Below are 25,772 nucleotides of genomic sequence, written 5' to 3'. Positions count from 1 at the left end.
AATTAGGTGGTAACTTGATTAACTCATCTTTTCCTTTCAAAATATGTGTCCGTTTCTCAGGTCTAGAAGTAGGAATGAATACTGTTACTGTGCTTGCTTCAACCATTCTGATGGCCAGAAGATTATATGCAGCTTCTTGAGCGGACACCTCACTGGAATTATAGTATGTCGATGCCAAAGACCTTAACATATTAAACGAGGTTGAATTGGGATTTTCCTTCTCTTTGACATATATATCTTCCATGGTTTTACTTAATCCACGGTCAGTCTTATTTATATAATCTAAAACATAGGCACAACAGGCGTAAGGATCGATAATAAACTGTATGTCCATGTTTGATCTGAAGAGACTGATAATTTTTCTGTTGTAGTTATTAATCATAATAGCATTGGGTGCTCTTTTGATATAAATTTTGTTGAGTTTCAAGGTGGATCGTAACGCAAGAACATATGTTTGATATGATGATATCTCAACTACATCCAAAAATTGTTCAAACGACATCTCAGATTCTGCCAAAGTCTTATAATTATTGTTGATGTAATCCATGATACGGGCATTTATGCCGCGTAATTGCTTAATTTCATCTGCTGAATGTTCTTCTGGGTTCAATGGTTCCATGATTTCGGTCTGTTCCATTGGAGGAAATGGAATATTAAATCTGCATTTGATTTCGTTACCCCCTCTTTTTCTTCTACATGTACTGGTATGTTTATGCGTTTGTCTGGTTTTGATGAGGTTATTCCAGGTAGTTTCTGTGCTTTTAGACTCCACATCATGATGAGGGGTACCATCCCAAATTTTGCTGCAAGTAATTACTTTGTCAACGAATTCACAAATTGCGCTCTTCATACTGTCGGCTTCGTCTCGAGTTGCACATTGTTTATCTTCGAATTTGGGTGCATCCTTCAACCAAATAAGCATATGCACGTGAGGAGATCCTGTATTTGATTACATTTTAATTACGCAGCAAAAAATCTATTATAATTCCAAATTTACCTCTGTGTTGAAATTCAACTCTGAAGAAGTACTCGTTGATGCTAAATCCAGCAAAAGGCCCTTCTTTGTCAAGCCAAGTCTTTTTCAGTTCTCGGAATCTGTGATCAAAATATCTGGCTGTGGTGATGGGATCAGCTTGTAACAATCTGGCTTTTTCATCGTATGATAACTCTTCAGCTTCATCTTCTGTCATAACATCGTCATCTATAACTTTCTTTAATATGCATAAAAGTTCGTTCCATTTGGTCTCAGCAGCAGAAACAGTTACAAACAAAGTCGGAACCCCCAATTGTCTGATCATGGCCATAGAATTTTTCTTTTGGTTCTTCCAATATTCTGATGATGAACGGATACCTGAAAATGTTTTAAAAGCTTGATCCTTGTTTAAAAGATTGGAGACATAATCTTCATTTGACACGTCTTTTGCTGTAAAAGGAATGCCATCAGCTCCATTGCTGCTTCTTTTTCTTAAAATAGTGCTGATATTCGAACTCATCTTAGTTAACAAGCATTTGCGATCCATATACAAAAGTAGATCAGGACGCATTGCAGCTCTTCTATCAAACCTTCGTACAACGGATTTTGCCAAATTGCCGTAAGAAACTGACCCTGACCCTTCCAGCTTATGACCGTAATAAACCTTTGGGAAAGATAAGAAATCACTATCTTTGTCAGTCAAAACTGATATAGGTGTCATTCCTTCCCCAGGAGCAAGTCGAATTGTGAAATCATTATCACTGGTAAGAATCGATTCCGTTGTACCTGCATTTAATGGTTCATCTTCCGCAGGGTTGGTTTCATTGCTTTCAAGTTCAATCCCTTGTTCATCAACAGTGTCATCATCGTCCTCATTTGTCTGAACAGGTACATTTGTATTTATGTTGTTTTCATTCCATTCATTTTGATTTGCAATTTGAATATCATATTCGACATATATAGGTGTGGATTGCAAGTATAGGGCAGCATCCCATATTTTGACAGGACTGACATTACCCTTTATGTAATCTTTCGTGAATATTAATTTTCTTGCTAAACTGATATGTATTATGCCAGTAGAATCGTAATTACGAGGCAAACAGCTCACAGTGGTATCAACATTAACAGGAACGTTAACAATGCCTCCCTTGGTTTTGTATTGTCCCAAAAGCCCTTTATGTGACCAAATTGACTGAAATACATGTCGAGGGGATACCAAACGCTCTTCAAGTCTTGTTAACGAATCGATACATGCTACTTTATCCGGAAAATGAAAACCATTTTTTAAAGCGATTGTTGGTACTCTGCTTTTTTTGATAGAAGCTTTACAGGTTGAACAGAAATAATTCTTCTCTGGGTTGCCATCTTTCATAATCGTAACGTTGTTTAAATCCTCGAATTTATGATTATCAACGGCCCAAAATGCTACCTCTACAACGTCACTTTCGCATTTCCATTTCGATAGCATTGTCTCCTTATCAACCAGGGATACATTTTTGAGAAAAAACAATCCTCCGCAACATACGCAAACTAAAGTTGGTCCCTCCTTTATGCTTTTTTCATACTTTCGTCTAGTATCCTCCCATGATGAAACCTATTAAATAATTGCTTCAGAGTTAAATGCAGTATCCAGTATTGATTGTGTTTCATTTCTGCTTACAATAGGTGCTTGACGCCTTTGTCGTTGATAGTTGCGCTGATACTCACGTCGTGTTTCGGGACGATCATTTTCTGGTCTAATTGTTTCACTGTTTGTATGCTGGCTTTCTCGTCTTCTCGGAGATTCCTCGGTGTCCAGTCTAAACCTTCCCATACCTTCATTACTATTCTCGGTTGGTTGTTCATCTTCAGACGATTCGAGATCATTCATTCTAGGACGTGGCCTTTTTCTATTGATCTCGGCAATCACTTCAAAAACATCTCTGGGTAATCTTATGGTAAGATTGTTTGAGGTACTTGTATGTTCAGCAGACGCAGGCACAATGTCTTCACTAATCTTTGAAGATTCACCAAGTTTTGTATTGATCTCGGCTTCGGCTCTCAAAGGAACTCTGGGCAATCTAATAATGAGCTTATTTGAAATGCTGCTAGTTTCCTTAACTTGTCTGGGCAATCTAATAATGAGCTTATTTGAAATGCTGCTAGTTTCCGTAACATGTCTGGGCAATCTTAAAATGAGCTTATTTGAAACGCTGCTAGTCTCATTAGATTGCTCAAAATCGTTGTCTTTGTTATGAATTTCTCTGTTGTTTGAGGATTCACCTTCTTCAATAGATTCTGTTGGTCTTCTTAATCTGATGAAAAGTTTTTTGCAATTGACTGGTTTGTCATTCTCATTTCTTTCAGAAGTTGAAATCCTTCGCAGATCTTTCTGTTTTCCTTTGTCTCTCTTTGTCAATTTATCTTTTGGCATATTTTGGTACTTGTTTTATTTAAGAGAGGTCAAAATGAAGGGTTTTCAGTTACTCTATATGTGTTCCATATATGGTGATTTTTTATTCCGTATATGGTAACTTTTTGATGATTTTTATCCAGTTCTCAGGCTACTTGACTACGTAAACTACGTCTAATACGCCAAAAAGGAGGAGGAACTGGCTGGGATAACATATCTGGGGGTTACTCAGACCTTTGGATATTGAATTTAAAAGTGACACTCAGCAGCCAATATATTTTTGATCCAAAGGCTGTTATTAAATACATTGACCAATAGTTTCTGAATCCAAAGGCTGCAGTTCAAAGTTCGACAGTTGCTGTTAACTTGGCATGAATGTAAGGACATATTCAGTACACCATCTTCATAATGGGTGGTTAATAAAATTCACTGGAGCCGACCACAGTTATCGAATTTCAATAAGAAATTTGGCCAATGGGGTAATATTTGATATGAAAATAATGTTATATAAAAGGGCTCATTATATGCTTTTCTTTCTATTAATTAATTTAACTGTTGAAAGTTAATCGACAATCGAATACAGTTCTGTCTCCTCATTTAAACAATGGGCTCTCTGAAATTTGCTGTATCAAGATAAAGACTTGTTGAATTTATTGCATCAATAAAAAAAAATCATGATAAAAAAAAACGGAGACATAATAAACAAAAAAAGCACAATCAAAAAAACACAATCAAAAAAAACACAATCAAAAAAAAACATAATCAAAAAAAAACATAATCAAAAAAACATAATCAAATATTATAGAACAATAAAATACATTTGCATGATATTTATTTTTAGAAAATGAACCGTTTTTAAAAATACCAAGAACCCGTTGGCTCCTTTGGAAAAGTATTTAAGAAGTACGTTACGGAGGTAAGCATCCCTCCACCGCAAAATTTCTATCGCGGTCAAATAATAACCAGCAAAAACGCGATGAATTTTTGACCACAATCGCCGCGACGGCGGTCAATTTTTCACCGTGATCGCGGCGATAGCTGTCAATTTTTAATAAATCGTTCTTAAAATTTTGTGGTGCTCCTTTCCACTTTTACATACTTTTTTTGTTTTGAATTGACTGACTTTTTGCTTATGAGCTTAAACGATACCTACAAAAACAAATCGGTGCGTGAAATTATACAAATGATGAAGGAGCGAAAGAAAAGGGCCATTCAAGCAAAGGAGGAAGGCGAAGAAGAAAACAAAGAGGAGGATAACGAAGGAGAATACGAAGGTAAATTACATGTCTCAAAATTTAAAACTTTTTGGTGATGACACTTACCCTTTTTTTTTTTAGAATATGCTGAAGATCCTGGCCCGAGTACACCAGTTAAAAGAAGAAGGCAAAGCAGAAACAGAAAATACCAAGAACTTTTTGAGAAAAAAATGGAGAAGGAAGCGGGAAGACTTCAAAAGAAATCTAAAGTTGTAGCTGGTGATGGCGCAAAGAAGTGTAAACGATGTACAGAGGCAGGCGTTTATAATGAGGAAAGAGCTCATACCACGACTAGATCCCCATTGTGTCCTTTTCATCAGACTACGAAGCAAGAGGCAATAACTGCTGCATTAGAGACAAAAATCACTTCAACATTTACCAGAAAAATTGGGTTGAAGGCATCACTTACTTCCAATATGGATGAGGAAACAAAGACCATCTTTTGTGACAACGTTTTGACGCTCGTCAACTTTATGCGCGAGACTGCAATAAAATCAATGTTATTCGCAAATTTCTATATTTTAAAGCTATTACAAAAGAACAAGGCTGACGAAGACTGGGTGCTGCCAATGATATTTTTTTCTCCTGTATTTTTCAAATCCTGTCAGCAACTGGTTTGTGGGCGTAATATGAGCAGTAATAACACAATGTTTGATAAAGCCGATATAATTGAAAGTTTCAGACAGTACAAATTACTGTATCCGGGAGGCTCACAAGTTTCTACCGATACTGGCGGAATATTTTACAGTAGTGCCCAATCTAGTTTAGCAGCACAGAGTGCCACAATTTTCTCAAATCACGTAGTAGAAAGTTTTGAAAAAAGAATGAAGTCATATTTTATATTTTGTCTGGCCAACGTAAGTGACCCACTGTGTTAATTACTTAATCATATACTTACATTATTATTGTATCTAGTTTAAGTTCACAAAACCGGAAAAAGTTGCTCTAGCGGAATACTTGTTTAATAAATGTACAATGCTCAAAACACCTGTTTGGCCAACAAATATTGTGTCCTCTCCTGCACTCACGGAATACTTACTGGCATTAATAATGATGTTCAAGGTTAGCAGCGTCCATACACCTTTGACGGTCTCTAAAATTTCTGAAAATCCCGGTATTGTCATTACAAGCTTGTTTAAAATCTTAAGAGCTACGGAAATGTCCAATGTGGCTCAAACTGTTGCTGCGGAGGAGCCTCAAGATTCTGTATCTTTACCTTGGGTTTACAATATGTTGAGCATAACCTGTGAAAATGAAGTTGAAGATATCAACAAAAGAAGACGGTCAGCTTTGGCAAGGAAGATTCGAAACGCTATTAATTCAACAACACCTGTTGCTTTAAGTAAACCATCATTCCTGTCCGAAGTGAACTTTAACAAAGTACAAGAAAACGTTGGAGCAACACGTCTGCAGTTAGCACAGTCAAGAATATACCTCTCCGATCCTGAAACCAGAGACCCAGATGTTATTATACCCGAAAGAAAAGATTGTTTTATACCAGAAAATTTCTCTATTCACCATTCCCGTAAAACGTTTTCCATGATGCCTCACTACGGACTGAAACGCCAATACGTAACAATTGATATTACTACTTTAAAAATTCTTGTTAATAGATCTGACAATATCAAACGTATTGCAATTTATGATCAATCGCTGGATGCATATGCCCGAGATTCGACTTACTTCATGAGTCTATTTGATTTGAAAAAACTAGGACAATCTGGAAGGTAACGATTCTGTCTTATAATTTTGGTTCATATAAAAAAATAACATTTTATATTATTGCAGTGTCACTGAAATGCTTAACAGAAGAAAAGTCATGATGCGTAATATACTTTGTACGGACGGGCGTTCGGCTGACTTTTTGTTTACCAGACCTGCAGTTCCCAAGGACAATGAAGATATAAAGCTTGAAATGAACGATTTTGAAACATGGGAGATGCAAGACGTAGTCAGATTGTGGGGTGCTGATCCGGGTGTCACTGACATCTTTGTTGCGAGCGATGGAAATGGAAATGATGCGCATGAAATAAGGTCCATATCGACAGCGGAGTACTACGTTAAAGCTGGCTATAAAAAAAATCAGGTAACAATGAATTCGCTCAAGCAAGAAGAAGGGATTACTACAATTGAAACGAATATTCCAACCCATCGAACTTCAAAGCTATCAATCTTTGAACAACATTTACAATATTACTTCACCCATCTAGACACGCTATTACAATTCTATGATGGTCGATTTACGGATCTTCGTTTCTCTAATTACCGTGGTCAGCAAAGAATGGATAATGAACTTGTAAACATATTTTGTTCAGGCGGTAAAAAATACAATCCGGACAATAAAACCCATCCGCGCAGAAATAAGGCAGATTACAAGCAAAGGCGCGAAAAGAAAAAGAAAAAGAAGAATAAGAAAAAATTGACTTTGCAGGTGGGAAAAACTGTATCTGTAACAACGAGCGGACCTTCAACCGAGACTCAAAATCAGAAATGGAAGAAAGCTCCCTTCAAGAACGAGAAGAAAGTGCCTTTGATCGCCTTAGGAAATGCAGTATTTAACGTGACAGTAAAAGGAAAGCAATCTGGTATGCTTCATAGGCTAAGGAAAAAGATGGAAGAAGCAAGTGCAGATGAAAGGCTAATTCTGGTGTATACCGATGAGTATCTTACTTCACAGGTAAAATAATGAACGATTCGGATTGTTGTACTAGATATTAATACTTTAATTTAGATGTGTTCCAATCCTTCCTGCTTGCTGAAAACACTGGAGAATGTTCGAATCCCTGATATTGGAAAGATCCACAATTTGTTGACTTGCAACAGTTGTAACAAATTATGGAATAGAGATATTAACGCGGCTCGAAATATATACTCTATTGCAAGTTTTATGCAAAAAAATAACAACTTGCGTCCAAATAGATTCCAAAGACCTGCAGTAGACCCCAAATCATCCATATCGTAAATATATGTTGATAGTTCGGTAAGTCAATATATTAAATTCAAAAAAAAAATATATATAATATTTACGATATATTCTCCCCCCAGACATGTCCCCCGTGTCGAGGAGCTTGTTGCTTTCATTATATTCATATGCACACTCTAAGTATCAGAATTGGCCACCTCAAAATAAACACTCATAATGCAGCCTTTCCGTAAAAAAAATTACTAGTATACCTCACTCCATTGGACAAATAAACAAAAGAAAAAAACTCTAGCTGAGCATGACGCCTCAAGATATGCCCAGTAATGATATTATCTGCTTTTTTCAGGTTTAGCGCTGTAGCCACTATACAACCGCCAATAAACACAGTCGCCCAAAACGCGCATACTCGTAGAATGGCTGGCAATCCATCTTTGTGAAAAGACATTGTACGGGTTTTACAATTTGAGGCGTCCCATAAAAAAAAAGTTAGCAGGTCGTAGAACTCAGTTATACCGGACTTGACCAGATCCATTGATATGGTGCTATAGTGTTAATTATCTCTTCATTGATTTACTTTGAAGACCTCGACTGAAGTTTTTTTCAGGCTGTAAGAAACTCAGAGGAAAGCTCATTATGGTATAAAAGCAATAACAGAAACAATATGGAGTGGGAGGCGACTTTACCTTCTGTATTCTGTATCCAGTCTTTGGATCCATTTTTGTACGATAGTTTATCTCACCTTATAACACTAAAAAAGCTCTTTGGCAATTCACATTCCAATAAACATTGATCAGCCAGTTCTAAGCGAATATTTTCCTAGCTCAAACATATAGTCTGATGATATGCTAAGTGATGCTGATATGCTAGTTATTTCAGTCTCCGTCTTCGCTTTATGAAATACCATTGGCGGGTGAGTTGTGTGATATGTGACAAAGCGAAAGTTGTTCACAAAGGTTAAAAAAAATATTACACTTATGCACGTCATTGGGTTACCCTCCGGAAAGATTGACAGACTTTAAACAAACCCAACTTTTTAAAAAATTTACATATTTCTTCTCTTATTACTCGTATAAAATCTCAAAAAGTCCTCCCATCCCAAATGCTTTGGCAAAATCCTAATGTTAGAACGTGTACCAAAACTTTTAGAGAACCTGTTTTCAAACATGGTGTAAATTAGTCTATTGTCAAACATGTCAGTAAGGTCGAATTGGGTGCGATTCAAGAAGTATACCCTTCTGCAAGTGTACAATGGTGCTTGTTCCATGTAGCAAGAGCATGGACAGGGAAAATCCGGCAATTGGTCAAGCCTGGTTATACCCCACCACAACAACACCATCCAGAACAAGATCATTGCTGGTCTAAAGACAATGATGTGGGAACGTGATAGACCTGTCTTTCACGCGAAAATCGACAGCGTTTATCACCGAAAACTCTGTATATCATGCCCTTTTTGCAGTATTTTAAAAGCCGGTACCTGGAAAACGATGCGTTTATGCGATGGTCCGCCGCATACCAACCGGCCATGTACACCAACATGGAGACGAACATGGAGACAAACATGGAGACGAACAACTATGTGGAGAGTTGGCATAATCAGTTGAAGACAACATATCTTGGTAGAAAAGGAAATAGAAGGGTTGATCGACTGGTGTTTATTTTGGTGAAGGATGTTCTGCCTGAGTACGGTAACAACAACAGTCGTATCTTATTGAAAGTTGGAGGAATGGGTCCTGAAGAAAGAAGACATCGTGCTAGATAGATGCAAGCAGAGGCCATCGGTGCTGATGCTCTGGAACAAATGATTGAAACTGCAACTACTGATTTTGATGGTAGAAGTGTATATGGTGTTTCTTCTTTCTCAACTTCAGATGTAAGTTATAACGTTGTGATGGACGATCTTCAAATGATCTCTTGCAGCTGCCCTGACTTCCGCTTTAACAATATCGCATGCAAACACGTGTATTTATTAAAGCGGGATATGTCTCTGTTCACTGTATTTGAAGGTAAACATCAATACTACTGAAATCTTTACGGCTTTTTTTTTTTACTAACCTTTAAATTGAATAGTTTCTTTCGACCCCACTTTCTCAAACATTCACCCGAAATCTATCGATAGTTTAAGCGATCTTTCACTCTGCTAATTCTAATTTTACAACACAAAGATAGTCATTGATTCATTGTTTTTCTGTTTGTCTTCTTTTTACTTATATTTTATTGTAATAAAAGCCAATTTGTATCGGTAAAATTACTATTTTCATTGAACCATGTAAATATGTACCTATTTTAGATGATTTCATTCTTATAAAACATGTGTTTTGCATTGTCTTATCAGACAGCAAAGCAAAAGCAGTCCTCCACTTCGAAAAAAAAAACCGCTGGTATATAAAATCTCTTGAGAAAACACCAATGTCGTCATCATTTTTTTTTTTTTTTTTTTTTAGTTGAATACGTTTTTTTTCTTTTTCTTTTTTTTTCTTCTCTTCTATTCTACATTTATAAAAACCCTATCACCCCCATTTGGATACACCCGACTTAAAGATTTTTTATTTATTTTCAGTATGGCTTCGCAACAACAATTAAGGTAAAGGTACTATAGGACGCAGAAAGAGAATAAAGAAAAACTCATCTCGATATATATATAAAAAAAAAAAAAAAAAAAAAAAAGCCATGAAAATGATAATTGGAAGAAGAGTCTCTCACTTCCCGAAAAGGACACAAGGCCGCAAACCGAGGTAAGGAGGTGAAAAAAGAAGGGAGTCAGCAAAAAAAGAAAGACTAAGTCCCAAATGTTGTAGGATGTCACTGCCACTAAAGGCAATGAATTCGAAGATTATTTTTTAAAGCGAGAGTTATTGATGGGCATTTTTGAAGCTGGTTTTGAACGTCCTTCGCCCATTCAAGAAGAAGCCATTCCTATTGCCTTGACCGGTCGAGATATTCTTGCCAGAGCTAAAAACGGTACAGGTAAAACCGCCGCTTTTGTGATTCCCACCTTGGAAAAGATCAACAACAAGAAAGCCAAAATTCAAGCGCTTTTACTTGTCCCCACACGTGAATTGGCACTTCAGACAGCTCAAGTGTGTAAGAACTTGGGAAAACATTTAAATATTCAAGTCATGGTTACAACAGGTGGTACCACTTTAAAGGACGATATCATGCGTTTAAGTGAACCCGTTCATGTTGTTGTAGGAACACCTGGTCGTATCCTAGATTTAGCTTCAAAGAACGTAGCTGATTTTAGTGAAGCATCAACTTTTGTCATGGATGAAGCCGATAAATTGTTATCTCCAGAATTCACCCCAATCATCGATCAACTCATTAGTTATTTCCCTAAAGACAGACAAATCATGTTATTCAGTGCTACTTTCCCCATGATCGTAAAGACCTTTAAAGAGAAATATCTCGTTAAGCCATATGAAATCAATTTGATGGACGAATTAACATTACGTGGTGTGACTCAATACTATGCCTATGTCGAAGAAAAGCAAAAGGTTCACTGCTTGAACACGCTCTTCTCAAAGGTAAGTTATACTTTTTATATATATGTGTGTGTGTGTGTGTGGTACTAATGCTACTCAAAACATTACAGCTTCAAATCAACCAGTCCATTATCTTTTGTAACTCGACCAACCGAGTAGAATTATTAGCCAAAAAGATTACAGAATTGGGGTACTCTTGCTTTTATTCGCATGCAAAGATGCTCCAGAGTCATCGTAACCGCGTATTCCATGATTTCCGAAACGGTGTTTGTCGTAACTTGGTTTGCTCTGATTTATTAACCCGTGGTATCGATATTCAAGCGGTCAATGTGGTTATTAACTTTGATTTCCCCAAGAACGCTGAGACATATTTGCATCGTATCGGTCGTTCTGGTCGTTTTGGTCATTTGGGTTTAGCCATTAATTTAATCACGTATGAGGATCGTTTTAACCTGTACAAGATTGAGCGTGAATTAGGCACAGAGATTCAACCTATCCCACCTGTCATTGATAAGAACCTTTACGTAGCACCCAATGCACTTGAAGATGCACAAGTTCAACAACCCAACCGTCAACTTGCTATTGCTACACGTCAACAACAACAGCAACGTGAAGTTTTCCCTAACCAACAAAATTATAATAATAGCAGTAATAATCATAATAATCATAATAACCAACAACAATACCACCAACAACAACAGCAACAACAGCAACAACAACAACTACAACAACAGCAACAACAACAACAACAACAACAACAACAACAACAACAATATAGTAATAATGGTCAATACCAACAAGGTCAATATCAACAAGGAGGAGGAGGAGGACAACAATATCAACAGGGTCAACCGACACGAGGAGGTTATAATGCTAGAGGCAATGGACGTCGTAGTAATAATATGGCACCAAGGGGTCAATCTTCAAGACCATAATCAATTATTATTATACATATTTTTCTCATTCTCTCCCACACACTCACACAACTCTTTCTCTCTCTTTTTTTCCCGCAATTGTAAATAAGTTTAGAAGATCCCCGCTCTCTCCCACAAATTGATTTCTTTTTCATTATTTCCTCTCCCTCCTAAATCTCATTTTTTTTTTTTTTTAACCCGACAAACCTAGTTTCTGTATTTATTTATTTTTTCAGCAACCAAACAAAAAGAAATGCATACACGAAAATAACTCTACAAAAAACCCAAAAAAAAAAAACAAAAAAAAACATAAAAAAAAAAACTCTTCATCAAACAAAAAAAAAATCGCAATAAAATATCTAATTATTTTGGTATATATTCTTTGTGTGAGAAAAAAAAAAGAAATAGTTTCGGGTAAATGATTTCTATCAAAAACTTTCTGGAATATTCATATATGTGTGTGAGATTTTGGTTTAAGCGGCATTTCAATAGTGTGACTTTATTATCCCCTGGCACTTTGTTTTTAAAAATACCTTTTTTTTTTTTCTGTAGAAAAAAAAGTTGTTCTTTTCCTCACTCCATTATAAACAATGTTCCAAAAAATTGCCAATTTCTGGTTCTCCAGCTTTGTTACTGAGCGTCTTTTAGCCAGTCCTTTATTCAACAAAATGGCACAAAAGACCCACCACCATGTCTCTACTATCACTGATAAAGGTATTTAAAAGAGTGCGTTCAATATTGAACTGATGACTAAAAAAAAAAGCATATATCAATAAATAGGTGCTAAACCCGTTAGCGATTTCATGAAGGCTTTCAAGGAAAACCTCGAGAAGGAAGCTAGAAACAGTGCTAGAAAGTAAATGGATTGATTACATTTACACATACACACATACACACACATACACACACACAGACACCCATCCCTACCATTTCAATTTTTTTTTTTTTATAACATTTGTATAATATAACGCTTTGGCTTCTCCTCCCAAAATTGTTTATTTTTATAGAGAAAGGGGATATGTTAAAGTGAGCAGAAGAGAGAGTGTGTGGGGGGGATATTACAAGAAGTATGTACAATAGGGAAAAAAAAGGGAGCCAGTTAAATCATAGCATCGGCATCGGGTTCTGCGGTAATAATGCGTTCCATTTTTCGGGCCTTATTATAATCTGAAAAAGCTCTTAAAATAATAAACCAACCAACAAACATCATCAAGTACGCAACAATTTCTGCTTGTGTTGCATCTTGTCCTGTCTCATGTCCTTCTCCATCATAGTCAAAGTCTTCATCTAACGTACCTCCTATTTAATTTACGTTTGTGAGCTTCAATTAGGAAAAAAAAAAAAGAGATATATGATGACTTACTGCTACGCACGTAGAATCCATACTGTATTAAAGAAATTCCTAATCCAGCCCTCGCGCCATCCTATGATATTATGAGTCATCCGCTTTTTACATTAACCTGTAATCATTACCTTGGCTGCATGTGTTGTATGTAATAAATACGTCAACATGAACCCCACCAACTGGAAACTTGCACTCACTACATTTCCTTCCTATTAGTAAGGAGAAAATAACGCTTTTTTTAATCTATTTACCCATCATATTCCAAAAGAAGCTAAAGATATTTCCCACCGGCAATCCTTCCACTAGAATGGAATCACCCATACCGGACGGTGCAATAATCGTAGTTTGCCAATACGGCGGTGTTGCATCCGCTGACGCTTCTTCGTATGTCTTTTTAAGAGAGAGTCAGTGATGAATAGAGAGGGTTACACAGAGAACTTACGGGTGGTACTTCTTCGGGTTTGAACGAGTCGGATTCGGGCTTGGCTGCCATGTTGGAAAATACACCGTCGTTCGAATGGGGAATCGGTATGCTTTGATGGCCTACGGTATTCCTACCTAGCAACCCGTGGGTTTCAGTTTGGGGTTCCAACTCTTCTTCCTCGAGATCAAAAGTGTCTTCCAAATCAGATCGTTGAGGCATGCTGACCTGTGTATCATTATTTACTGGAACCTAATGGGAAATATATATATTTAAAAAAAAAAAAACCCCCAAAAAACCTAATAAACTGCTCATAATAAGTATTTACTTGTTCGTATCTATGGTTATTCATAATTGTTGTTTTTTTTTGTAGGTAGAATAAAGGTAATAAAAGAAAAGAAAAGAAGGAAAAAATAGATACTCTATCGGAGACACACAAAGTCCGATTTGACCTCTTTTTTAAACTTCCCTATAGAGATAACTACGTAAAATGACAATCATGTTCTTGTTATAAATAGAAAAATGGGCACTAGTTTCCGTAAGCTATTCTGAAGTAAAGGAAAAAACCATGTTTTATAATCATCTTAAACGATGGCATAAGCTGTTTATTATGTATAAACATGAAAGTGGTGAGGGTATTGAAAATATCAAGTTGCATGTTCATAAGCTTATTTTACGCCGTCTAGTTTTACTTTCCCTTGGAACGAATCTCTTCTTTTAAAAGATGCCTTATACTAATGAAATTTTACTGTAAGCCATCCGTATTCTGCCTCCTACAAGTTTACTTCTGGGTTTGAACCGATATTATATGAAATTGGTTTTCTGTTCCAATCAATAGAACCTATTATTCTCACATCTTTTCCAAGCATTCTTTAAAATACGGGATTCTACCTAGCAACTAGTCTTTTTTATTATTATTATTATTATTAATTAACATATTTTAATATACAAGGGGAGGGGAGGGGGGGGGGGTATTATTCTTTTGTCACTTCATTATCCGTCGTTTGGATATGACCAGCAAACTTACGACGACCAGAAATAAACCAAAAGAACACAGAAAAGATCATGACTGCGCCAATCATGAGGGAAGCCCAATTCATGGTTTCGGGTGCTACAGGTGAAACAGATGGAATACAAAGGATCACGCCAAAGAAACTGGCCCAAATGATACTAATGATGTTGAGTGGAATACCGAATTTACCAAGACTGAAGGGTCCCTTGGGCATCGTATGACGAGACCAGATCACTCGACACAATAATGGAAGTGCATATGAAACATTAATTGAAATCACTGCTGCACTCATAATAGCCTGCCAATACACTGCTGATGCAAATGACTACGTAAAAAAAGATATTAGTTGGGAACTCACACACACAATAAGGTTTCTTATATCGTGTATAAAAATAACTTACGGGCAAGATAATAACGATGCAGACTACCATTTGTGCAAACAAACTGTTGGCGGCAATATGGTTCTCACCACGCAACTTGTAAAGAAATCCACTGAAAGGAAGACATCCATCACGAGACATGGACCAAGCAAAATGAGCGGTTGCCAAGACAGAATTACACAAGGAGCCAATTTGAGTGATGAGCAAAATCACCAAGAAGAAAGCGGTGACAGCGGGGCTTTTGGTGGCGCGTAAAAAGAAAGTGGCTACAGGCATGTCAGAGCCCAAAAGCTCATCGACGTCTTGAATTGAGAACAAAGTCGAAAGAATCAAACCGAAACCTTGAACAATAGCGCCTACTACACAAATAATAATACCACGGGGGGCTGTAACTGCTGCATTTTTTGTTCCTTCCACAATTTGCGCACCTGTTTCGTAACCAACCAATGCCCATCCACTTTGTAACTACATTGGAATACAGTATGAATATTTGTTGTCCTCTTTTTTTTTTTATTTCAAACCAACTTTTTGTTACTTACCATGCCAACGAAAAAGACAATACCCTTATTGGAATAACCCGTATTATTTGTAAATTCAGTGAAAACCCAAGTAGCAGAGTTATGAGTTGGTGCCATAGCAGGAATAGCAATGATAATAATAAGTGTACCAAGAAGAACCCAACCCACTAATTTTTTTTTTTTTTTTACATTGTTAGTTTTCTTGAGGACTCTATTTTTGAGTTTTTTTTTTTTTTTTTTTTTTTTTTTTTACCCATAAACTTGTTCAAATAGGCACTATATTTCAGACCCAATAAATTGTAAAGTGTTGCTCCAATAATCAGTCCAATATATAAACCCACATTGGCGCCTTGAGATGAAATTTGTGTAATATTCAACGTGTTTGCAATTTGAAAGATAAATGTGGCCGATGTCCAAGCCAAGGTAATTACCACAGCAGTTAACCCAACAAGATAGGCATAACCATTGATATATGCCATGACTACAACAGAAAAAAGTTCAGTGCTAGCTGAAAAATTTTTTTTAAAAGGTGAACTTACATGGACCCCATTTTTTGTTAGCCAAGAGATAAGACCAACTGTAAACACCACCTGCCAAAGGAAAGGCCGAGATGACTTCTGCCTGTTTTTTAAAATAAGTTAGAAATACACAAGCATGTTTCCTCTTGTTTGCTTACCATGGATAAAGCAATACACATGACAAAGGGGGAAACAACGAGCCAACCCCAGAAAAGTGAGCTTGGCCCACCAGCGTTAATGCTGGAACCAAAGCCGACCATCCAACTTGGTAATACAGCCATCGTAGAAAATCCAAAACCCGCTTGAACAAACAAACTAATTTCTCGCTTAAACTCTTGTTTGTAACCCAAATCTTGTAATCGTTGTTCATCCACATCTAAATTATTGGATTCTACATGCTGAATATCCACTTTTTCTTGGGTTGCTTGGGGAATCTATTGAGTTTGTATTTATGTCAGCTTTTATTAATGCATTTTTTTTTTTTTTCGCTACACCCTGCATTTTAAATCTATTTGGGTAATTTGCATTACACAAATAAATATAAAAAAAAAAGCAGCATTGATTGTCTTTACATACATGTGTTTCTGTCATGATCCCTTTTTTGTTACTATATTACAGAAATTTTTAAAAAAAGATAAAAAGTTTGTAAGAACAATGCGTTTAAAATAAAAATAGAAAGAGATATAATTGAAGAAGGGAAAAAAAATGAAATGACGGTGGGTATTTATATTAAAACATTCAAGAAACACCAAGTACAAAGAATACCATGCTAATGAGCTATCGCTTATAATTTTTATTTTATTTTGATAAGCGGGTAGTTGGTAGTCAGTTTTTTATTCTAAAAGAGAAAAAAAGTATCACATGGCCCTTTTATTACATCAAGAGAAAATGCTTTCCTAAATTGACGAGTGATGGATTTTATCAAAAACAAGCAATTGTGCTACGCCAGCTTACAAATGCTAGCCAATGTACTTTACAAATGCCAGAAAAGGATCGTGGAGATAGTTTTCCTTGAGTAGCATAGCCCTCTTTTTTTTTTTTTTCCTGTGATTACAATTAGTGACACCCAAGATACAAAACAAATAGAAGAACCAATTATATTTTCAATCACCGAAATTATTTTGTTGTTGTTGTAAGTGCCTTTGAAAGGTAGATGTGACTTTATTGTGCTTGTCAAACTTTGAGAGCATTCATACAACAAATGCTCATCATTTTTCTTTTTATTTTTAAAGACTGGAAGAGTAATACTCATTTATTAGAGATCCGTATCAATAACTTTAGTGTTTTCGTGCCAAAAGATAACAATATGTAGTTATCACACGTAACACACCAAAAAAAAAAAAAAAAAAAAAAAAAAAATTCGTTTCAAGAGAATACCGTGATTGATTTTGACATCATACCTTGGTATCACCACAAGATACACTGATATCTATACAAGTTTAATGGAATTTCGTATCTTTCTCAATGACTATTCAAACAACATCTTTATCAGCCTCCATTGTGATAACAAGAAAAGTATTCGTTATGTTACACTTATTCGTAGCACATTTTGGGGGGTCATGTATGTGAAGTTGAATGTTTTGAATATAGATCATGTGCTCAGTATATATCTGTTAATACACCAAAAAAGGGTGTGTGTGTGTGTGCTTTGTTTTATGAATATATAGAAACTGTATTTGATATCATCAAGGCATAAGAGTAAAGTTTTATTTAGATTTTACAGCATTTTTGAAAAGTGACCTATATCTCTTGGAAGGGGTAATGCATGAATTAAGAAATTCACTTGCTCATGTTTGGGTTACCGTTTCTACGCAAGGCTCATGTCAATTATTTCTTCTGTCTTTTAAACTCTCCATACAAAAAAAAAAAAAAAGAAATAGACACCTTTAAAGATAAGAGACTTGTTTTATTGACATATTCAAAAAGAAAAAAAAAGTTAAGATGTGTATGACCCCACCAAGATAATGTCGTTTGTTATCTTTTTTTTTTTTTTTTGATGCTAAACTAATACTGAATAAATTTGCAACATATCAAATTTTTTTTTTCTCATGTACAAACTTTAATTTCCTACAGACTAGTATTATTCTCACCCGACCCTTCAAATGTTACTAAAGTCATCTTTTTTCTTGCTTGTGTATGTGTGTATACAGTGGATGTAAGAGGTGCTCCCCAATTTCGTCTAAACATTTTCTCTCACGTACACCATTCCTCCTTCAGTCTAATTTGGTTTCTTTTTTTTTTTTGTAGAATAGTAAGATAGAGTTTGTGACAGGTTATACCTATTAAAAGTGAAATCCTTTATTTGCACAGTAACTACAGAGATGCTAGATAAAAAGATGCAACGTTATCTTAGATAAACTGACAGACGATGGAAAGATGTTTGATGTTGATTATTCTTTTTGACGTATATCTATGGTCTCTAAATAAAACATGCCTGTGTATAAATAATATTCATGCAAACTTATTTTCACATTGTCCCGAACGCTCCAAGGCGGAAATGACAAAGCTGACCTTACAATAGAAAAAAAAACAGTGTTGCATGAATCAAAGTTACGGGTTGTTTGTCTTGATTAGCAGTATCTTTTAATCTGTAAACTTTAAAAAAAAGAGTCTCAATCTGTACATAATTTGAGTATTTTTAAGTGCAAACGTGTCATTATAGTTAACATTGTGATCTGTCTGCTTTAAATATCAAAGACATCTGTAAATTGAATTTAGATTGGGAAGGGTGAAAAGTTCTCTTTAACAATATCGATCACATCAATAAGAGGGAGGGGATGATGACTGTGACTAACGTAAGCGTGTATTTATCTGATAAAATATCATGCATTTGTTTAAAGACTTATATTTTTCTGGAGCTCACGTTTGACTGATTAAGAAATAATGTTTGTCATCTGTTGTCGCACTATCCTCCTTTTTAAGTCAATTTGTATCCATAAAAGGTAAAAATATCACAACTTAAGCAAAAAGATAATTCTTATCAATGTGAAAAAACAAAAAGAATTAGCCTTTTTTTTTAAGAGGTGAAAATGTTTGGTAAATGACTTGATATAAATAAAAAAGAAAATCTGAGTTTTGGGTTTTCTGTCTTTTTTTTTTTTTTTTAATTTGCATCAATTGACATTAAGCCTTGCAATAACCCTGTTCATTAAATGTCTGAAGATAATACAATTAAAGTAAGCAGAAACTGTCAATCAAAACTTGTAAAATACCCATTCTATTTAATTAACCCCAAATCTTCTTTTTTAGACAGCTGAAAAATTAGATATCCAACATGTGGAGTCGAATAATTTAGATTATGATGCTCAAAAGTTACAAGATCTAGGTTACAAGCAGGAATTCAAGCGAGAAACAAGTCTTTTTGTTCAAGCAGGATTTGCATTTACTACAATGGGTGTTCTTCCAAATTGGTTAGTGGGCTTCGGTCCTAGTATCAGTGCTGGTGGACCTAGTTCCCTCTTTTGGGGATGGGTCGTGGTGGCTCCCTTTGTTTGTTGTATCGCTCTTAGTATGGCAGAAATCATCTCTGTCTATCCTTTGGAGGGTGGCGTTTTCAGTTGGTCATTATTACTGAGTAATAAAAAATGGGGTCCTTGTAAGTGAAATTTCTACCGATTTTTTATGTGTGTAAATAGAACACTAACATTTACATTATTTAAATATAAAGTCATGTCGTATATTAACGGCTATATTTACCTTACTGGTTTGATTACCGCCAATATTACACTGGCATACAGTGCTGCCGATTTCATTATATACACTGCAAATACACTAAATATCAGTCAAATCTCATCCACAGGTGCTAATGTCGGATTATACATTGGAATTTTTATTGCAGCAACAGCATTTAATTTCTTGGGTATGAGATCCAGTGGTAATATGAACAAGTTTTTAGGTAAGAGCCGACATTGTTTTTTATTCATTGAGTGAGGGCTGTAAAATTAATACTGTATTCAAACATAGTTTTCTGGGTTGCTATTGGCACTATTGTCATCTTATGTGTTGTACCTGCTATGGCACCTACACACAACACTGCTAAATGGGTCTTTACTGAGTTTACTAATAACACAGGATACGAAAATCTCGGATTAGTGTTCTTTATCGGCATGGTAAACAACACTTCTTTTAATATGCCTACGATTGAGTTTTTAACTTAAATTTCTGTTTTTTAAAAAAAAATTAGCTTCAAGCAGGTTGGACTTTGGTCGGTTACGAAACTGGTGCCCAAATTGTGGAGGTAGGCATTATTTTTGAACGTATACATTATAAAAGAAAGAATGATTAACAAGATCGTGTGTAGGGTGCTAAAAGAGCAGATGTGACAGCTCCTCGTGGTATTATTATTTGCGTTGCATTTGCTGTTATTCAAGGATTTGTGATTATTCTTGTGACGTTATTTTCTATTCAAGATGTACAAGAGCTTATGACTTCTGATATGCCTCTCTCCACATTCTTTGTCCGTGCTACCAACAGTCCTCAATTGACAGCATTTTTCTTGGTGATTTTGTTAGTTGCTCAACTCGGATCCCTTTGTAACTCCATGTTAGCCACGGGTCATTTTGCTTTTGCTTTGGCTCGTGATGGATGTCTTCCTTACTCCAAGTACTTTTCAAAGTTATCTGAAAAAGAACATATTCCTCAAAGAGCTTTGATTGCCCAACTTGTTATCAGTATCTTGGTTATTTTACCCGTAAGTTTTATAGTAGGCTTTCTGTAAAATGATTGTGTATTAACGAATAATGACGGGATTGTTGTTTGTAGACATTTGGATCTATTATTTACTGGCATGCTATTATGAGTACAGCCGTGATTGCAATCAATGTGTCGTATGGTATGCCATTTTTATGTCGACTTATTTGGGTGAGAAACGATATGCCCAAGGGACCCTTTAATCTGGGTAAATTTGGTATTCCTCTCAATATTATTTCGGTTGTCTGGATCATATTCTTTAGTGTGGTTCTTTGTATTCCTTCTGTATCACCTGTGTCTCCCGAATCCATGAATTGGTCTTCCATCATGCTTGGCGGCGTCATGATCTTTTCGTTAATCTTTTGGTTTGTCTCTGGTAGAAAAAATCATAGAGGTTTCCTAGACGATGCTGACGAAAAAGAGTAATTTGTTCCCCTCTATTCTCACTTGTAAAAAAAAAAAAAAAAAAAAAAAAAAAAAAAAAAAAAAAAAAAGTTTATGAGCTGACATGTGTCACCAACATCTTTCCCTGTATCAAAAAAAAAACCTTAATAAAAGATGTATTTATTTCCTTCACATTTAATGAGCTATGACATTCTCCCCGCCTGCAAAATTGTTTGCTATTTTTTATTCTTGCTAATGATACAGTTTAAGATTTTTACCAAAGCTTGTTCATGTTCATGGATAATATATACCTGTTTTAGTTCCAGACAAAACGTGTGTACTCGACAATTTCAGTTGCATTAAAAAGCCGGACAAATAATACTTTCGTTGACGGAATCGTTAATCTTATACTCAAAAATGGAGGAATCTGAAAGCAACCTCTCTTTTTTTTTTCTATATAAAAGAATGTTAATGTCAAAGCCAATAAAGAATCACAAGAAATGTGGTAACAGCTTGACACTTACAAGGCCACACGTAAACGCTGTCGGATTTAAAAAATCCAAAAGGGTGTTGATTCCAAGTGGGAGAGCCCATCCATTTCATAATCGACAACTATCGTCTCACGAACGTCAAAGCTGGCTATAATACTGCCCGTGCAAATTTAGCTGGCCTATTTGGCATCTTTTCTCTTGGAGCTTTTAATTAAGGCATTTTATAATTGAAAGAGGGTTGCTTCACGTTCATGTTTACCAAACACTTATGGATAAACTGAGTACCATGAGTTTAATCGTGAGTAAAAAAGAAAGAGAGCTGGTGTTGGTAATAATGGTTGAAACTAATTTACAAAGATCTACAACTAGACTTTCTCAGCAAACCAGCAAGCAAAACACAAAACACTGAGGAGTGTCAATAAATAAAATCGATAAAAATTTAAGCCAATAGAAAGTCAAGGATAATTTTGGCATGATTTTTCATTTTCATTAGATATAAGTATAATTGAGAGTTTTTTTCATTTTCATTAAAGAATAGGTTGAGCCCAGGGAGCCACCCCAGACCTGTTCCCCCCTATTACCGGCCCTCCAGGCTCGAGGTCTGGTACACTATGCTCACAAATTGAAACTGGCCTTGCCCCAACTTGATCACACTGCCTTCATATGAAAATGCCGACAACGCTTCGCAGACGCACGATTGGTAACGCTAGCACTCCTCCCTTCAGGCGTGCAATAGAGTGAAGAGAAAAAAAAAAGGACGAAGTCCAGAAAAATGGGTCTTATTTATACCTTTTTTCACGTAATTTTTAGTTGCGCAGCAATCATGCAAACTCACTCTGAGTTTTAACATGAGCAGTCCCGGATTGTGTTTCTGGATAATTCCAGACTAAAAAAAGTCACGGACTGTGACTTTGGCTCGTTCCACCTATGCGCACCCACGCCAACACTTACTCCTTTTTCGTGTCACCACTATAATATCCACGCTTTTTCTTTTCTTTTACTTTTTTTTTCGTTCAGATATTATCGCATACTATACAGACATGTTCTTTAACACTGTAACAGATAAATTCCAGGGGCTCTTTCTATAAAATAGACTCTCCAAGATATTTATAAAAAAAGGGATTCTGCTTATAAGCATCAAGACTTTTTTACTAGTAATAAATTCAAGCTCCGTTTTGGCAATATTTTTGTGTAAATCAAGGAAAAATGTAGCAAATGAACTTTTTTTTTTTTTTTTTTTTTTTTTTTTTTCTATATCTTTCTTTAATGTCTGCAACGTGTTAAAGTTTGAACTATGGTTATTAAGTAGGATCGCTAGTTTTTTATTTTCTAATTTCTCAGTATTTTCGGACACAGGATATGTCCAGAATCCTGTCTTTGGGCTACATACATAATACGCGGTACTGTGATGTGATCACTTTACGTTTTATCAGCTAGAACACCCCCACAAAAAGACCGACACATTAATACGGTTGCGGTGTTGTTTGTGAAATCAATATGTTCCCCTTGATGTGATCGTTCCGAGACAAGACAATCAATCAAAAGTATTAAATAAGATGTAGTTGCATACGATGATGTTATGAACTGGTTCTTCTTTTCAGTTATTCAATTCAATTCAATTCAGTTCTATTCAGTCCATTCTATCCATTCAGGTAGTTCTAACACTAAGGCACACAGTTGTTTCTTAAGTAAAGTAAAGATTGTTTTATTATAATATATTATAAAATTAAAGATATAGTTGTCTATTTCCTATCCAGTCAATAGCCAATCATATTCGAGAAGCGTGACAATCACGTGTTTTAGATGACGTCACTTATTTTTAAATATTAACCCTATAATACATTTACAAACTCAAAAATTCATATGCGGGGCTATGGCCCAATGGATAAGGCGTCTGACTACGAATCAGGAGATTCCAGGTTCGACCCCTGGTAGCCTCATATATATATTTTTTAGTGCGTTGTCGAAATGTGTCGGAGTACAAAACACTCAGATATATATTTCTCAATGTCGTGATAGTCGTTATAATATTTTAGTATATAAAATAAAAGTAGAGTAGATAAAAGATGACTTTATTTAATTTAATTATGGATTCTATTTTATAGGTGAGCGGAGGTGATATGATTTATAAGTACGACATCAATTATACTTAACAAACATCATCTTTTATCTTCTACGTCAATTGTCTTAATGTCTGGCATTTGAGTCGTTGCGGCGCAGCTGTACGGCGTGGCCAATATTATTTTTATTCATGCGAGAAAAAGATAATCTTTATTAATACTCTGTGAAACTAAACATATAAAAATACAATTTGAACACCGATGCTCTCATGCAGCATCCTTCTTCACTCGCTTTAACCTTTTAGGTATGGTTGACCTAAATCTTCTTGCTGGATTGTTCCATCGATTCCACCTCTGTATGAAAAGTGGTACCGGCCCGAAAATGGGATAAGCTACCTAGTGGACGAAGATGATACAGAATGATAAAAAGCCGTCAAAAACTAAAAAAATTAAAGTACCCAGAAGCTTAATTTAAATCTACTTTTGTTAGCGCTTACTGAATCTTTAATTTGATGATTTATGTTGGAAGTTATATCTTATCATATTCAATAACCAAAAGTATGAATTAAGATGGAACTTAAAGACAGTTTAAAGTGAAGTAAAGACTAAATTAAGAAATGTTTATTTGATTTTTGGGGCCCTTTTATAAGAAAAGGGGGAAAAGGCAGTAAAAAAAAAATGGAGGGAGTTTGGGGGGGGGAAGCCCAAAGAAAAGGAAAAAAGGTAGTGTAACGCCAACACTGTTCCTACTGTGCTTTTGTTAAATCTCATGTTTATTTGTCTAAGTTTTTATTTTTATTTTTTCATAATTTTAAGGATAAATCTGATGAGGATAAGTAATGAGTAAAAGATAAAAAAAAAAAAAGATTTAGCTATTTTGATAATTTTAAGATACGTCGTTGACACAGATGTCACGGTGCGCATTGAACATTTTTTGACGAGGAAAATGGACGGTAGGCCATTTTTTTGGGATAATGGCTTTCTTGGTTTTAGAGTCAACAATAAGCTCAATCATATAGAAATGATTGTTGATAAAAAAAAAAGAATAATGGGTTCATTCATTTTCTCCAAATCTAAACCAAGAAGTGGTACAAAAGTTATTGCATCCTTGGTATAAATGACGTTTCCGTCATCATTCCTCTACAGATTATCATATTTGTCTGTTTTTGGCGTTGTTGCATGCAATACTACTGGTCGTTTAAACGTATCAGCAACTATTTGCGGGTAGCCATAGCAGTCAAACCAAAGATACAAATTGTCAAGACATGGCGCTTTTGTTGACAAAGGTTTTGTTGTTATGTATGATTCATTTAGGCCGTAGCTGTCATAAATGGAGTTAGCATACTTTGAAAAAGTTGCTAACAGCATTTCTTTGACCTGGATCCAGGCTTCTTCGTGTTCAAAAACAGTAACACTGACAGCACGAAATTCACAATTACCATCGGGAATGGGATTAACAAATCCAAGAACATCATTGGCATACCGACTATCTAGCATCTTGAATAAATTGCTGTTACCGCTTCGGATGGTTTGTATCTAAAAAAATACGGATATTGATACCGTGAAATATTAATTATTAAGGGTACACAATTACTTTAATATGAGCTTATTAATGGCGGTTGTTGATGGTTTATGAAGACTTGGTTTATTTTTTTAGCTTTTGTTGTTTTCTACTTCTTTTTGTTCTTGCTTGAGTTTTTTTTTGCATGTTTTTACTCGTTAGATATTTCATCATATTCGTGCTCCACACCAAGCTTGTTTCTTTTGGTGCCTTTAGGACGACCGCTCTTCAATAATCCTATATCTTTCGATTTTGGCTGAACTATTTCATCACCTGGATTTCGACAATTTTTGGAGCGAGACTGTCATCTAAACGATAGTTTGAGTACTTGCTGATCAAAGCATCCATGTCCTTTATGAGATCAACGGATTCCTGTTGCTTCCCCAAAACCCTGCACAAAGACATCAATTTTCCAGTCTTAATTGGATTTCTGTTGTATTGATGTCCAATACGTCA

At 35.6% G+C, this 25,772-nt stretch overlaps 7 protein-coding genes and 1 non-coding gene across 8 annotated transcripts; 5 read left to right on the top strand and 3 right to left on the bottom strand.

The window, feature by feature from the left end:
- Positions 1–4,114: 4,114 nt before the first annotated feature.
- On the top strand, positions 4,115–9,685 carry EV154DRAFT_593982 (uncharacterized protein; the record flags this gene model as incomplete). The annotated part of the gene is made up of 9 exons (XM_051606959.1): positions 4,115–4,639; positions 4,703–5,478; positions 5,537–6,348; positions 6,410–7,298; positions 7,353–7,579; positions 8,742–8,924; positions 9,012–9,258; positions 9,304–9,547; positions 9,612–9,685. Exons 1-9 carry the CDS (start codon positions 4,498–4,500, stop codon positions 9,683–9,685), a joined length of 3,594 nt encoding a protein of 1,197 aa, XP_051454789.1. The 5' UTR covers positions 4,115–4,497.
- A 343-nt stretch (positions 9,686–10,028) lies between these two features.
- EV154DRAFT_518062 (ATP-dependent RNA helicase DHH1) lies at positions 10,029–12,289 on the top strand. Its single transcript, XM_051602580.1, is given in 5 exon segments — positions 10,029–10,125; positions 10,210–10,276; positions 10,340–11,065; positions 11,134–11,769; positions 11,785–12,289. 5 exon segments carry the CDS (start codon positions 10,103–10,105, stop codon positions 11,956–11,958), a joined length of 1,626 nt encoding a protein of 541 aa, XP_051454788.1. The 5' UTR covers positions 10,029–10,102; the 3' UTR covers positions 11,959–12,289.
- Positions 12,290–12,504: 215 nt separating this feature from the next.
- EV154DRAFT_448099 (uncharacterized protein) lies at positions 12,505–12,928 on the top strand. The gene is made up of 2 exons (XM_051597149.1): positions 12,505–12,651; positions 12,718–12,928. The coding sequence occupies exons 1-2, from the start codon at positions 12,528–12,530 to the stop codon at positions 12,795–12,797; spliced, it is 204 nt and encodes a 67-aa protein (XP_051454787.1). The 5' UTR covers positions 12,505–12,527; the 3' UTR covers positions 12,798–12,928.
- Positions 12,929–13,036: 108 nt separating this feature from the next.
- On the bottom strand, positions 13,037–13,603 carry EV154DRAFT_425844 (uncharacterized protein; the record flags this gene model as incomplete). The annotated part of the gene is made up of 4 exons (XM_051596271.1): positions 13,037–13,236; positions 13,301–13,361; positions 13,411–13,478; positions 13,534–13,603. The coding sequence occupies 4 exons, from the start codon at positions 13,601–13,603 to the stop codon at positions 13,037–13,039; spliced, it is 399 nt and encodes a 132-aa protein (XP_051454786.1).
- A 1,074-nt stretch (positions 13,604–14,677) lies between these two features.
- On the bottom strand, positions 14,678–16,092 carry EV154DRAFT_425924 (amino acid/polyamine transporter I; the record flags this gene model as incomplete). Its single annotated transcript, XM_051596276.1, has 4 exons — positions 14,678–15,040; positions 15,117–15,560; positions 15,635–15,780; positions 15,867–16,092. 4 exons carry the CDS (start codon positions 16,090–16,092, stop codon positions 14,678–14,680), a joined length of 1,179 nt encoding a protein of 392 aa, XP_051454785.1.
- Positions 16,093–16,135: 43 nt separating this feature from the next.
- On the bottom strand, positions 16,136–16,511 carry EV154DRAFT_425864 (uncharacterized protein; the record flags this gene model as incomplete). The annotated part of the gene is made up of 2 exons (XM_051596273.1): positions 16,136–16,234; positions 16,290–16,511. Coding segments are annotated over 2 exons (321 nt in total), but the record flags the coding sequence as incomplete, so codon positions are not given.
- Positions 16,512–19,246: 2,735 nt separating this feature from the next.
- Positions 19,247–21,281, top strand: EV154DRAFT_518054 (amino acid/polyamine transporter I). The gene is made up of 7 exons (XM_051602579.1): positions 19,247–19,307; positions 19,381–19,726; positions 19,799–20,026; positions 20,095–20,240; positions 20,315–20,368; positions 20,432–20,821; positions 20,893–21,281. The coding sequence occupies exons 1-7, from the start codon at positions 19,284–19,286 to the stop codon at positions 21,244–21,246; spliced, it is 1,542 nt and encodes a 513-aa protein (XP_051454783.1). The 5' UTR covers positions 19,247–19,283; the 3' UTR covers positions 21,247–21,281.
- A 2,281-nt stretch (positions 21,282–23,562) lies between these two features.
- EV154DRAFT_t93 lies at positions 23,563–23,635 on the top strand. Its single transcript has one exon. It is a non-coding gene; the product is annotated as a tRNA-Arg (tRNA).
- The last annotated feature ends 2,137 nt before the right edge of the window (positions 23,636–25,772 follow it).

Source organism: Mucor mucedo (genome assembly GCF_025094135.1).
Source record: "Mucor mucedo strain NRRL 3635 chromosome Unknown EV154scaffold_87, whole genome shotgun sequence".
Lineage (NCBI taxonomy): Eukaryota > Fungi > Mucoromycota > Mucoromycetes > Mucorales > Mucoraceae > Mucor > Mucor mucedo.
The sequence above is the reverse complement of the archived record's forward strand: the minus strand, read 5'-3'. Positions and strand labels throughout refer to the sequence as shown.

What these genes read in the sequence shown, in the direction of transcription:
- EV154DRAFT_448099 (XM_051597149.1), top strand. Translation starts at nt 12,528, where the DNA reads ATGTTCCAAAAAATTGCCAATTTCTGGTTCTCCAGCTTTGTTACTGAG. An exon ending in CTCTACTATCACTGATAAAG is followed by an intron (nt 12,652 to 12,717) that starts GTATTTAAAAGA and finishes ATCAATAAATAG; the next exon opens with GTGCTAAACCCGTTAGCGAT.
- EV154DRAFT_518054 (XM_051602579.1), top strand. Translation starts at nt 19,284, where the DNA reads ATGTCTGAAGATAATACAATTAAA. An exon ending in CTGAAGATAATACAATTAAA is followed by an intron (nt 19,308 to 19,380) that starts GTAAGCAGAAAC and finishes CTTCTTTTTTAG; the next exon opens with ACAGCTGAAAAATTAGATAT. An exon ending in CTGGTGCCCAAATTGTGGAG is followed by an intron (nt 20,369 to 20,431) that starts GTAGGCATTATT and finishes GATCGTGTGTAG; the next exon opens with GGTGCTAAAAGAGCAGATGT.
- EV154DRAFT_518062 (XM_051602580.1), top strand. Translation starts at nt 10,103, where the DNA reads ATGGCTTCGCAACAACAATTAAG. An exon ending in GCTTCGCAACAACAATTAAG is followed by an intron (nt 10,126 to 10,209) that starts GTAAAGGTACTA and finishes AAAAAAAAAAAG; the next exon opens with CCATGAAAATGATAATTGGA. An exon ending in TGAACACGCTCTTCTCAAAG is followed by an intron (nt 11,066 to 11,133) that starts GTAAGTTATACT and finishes AAAACATTACAG; the next exon opens with CTTCAAATCAACCAGTCCAT.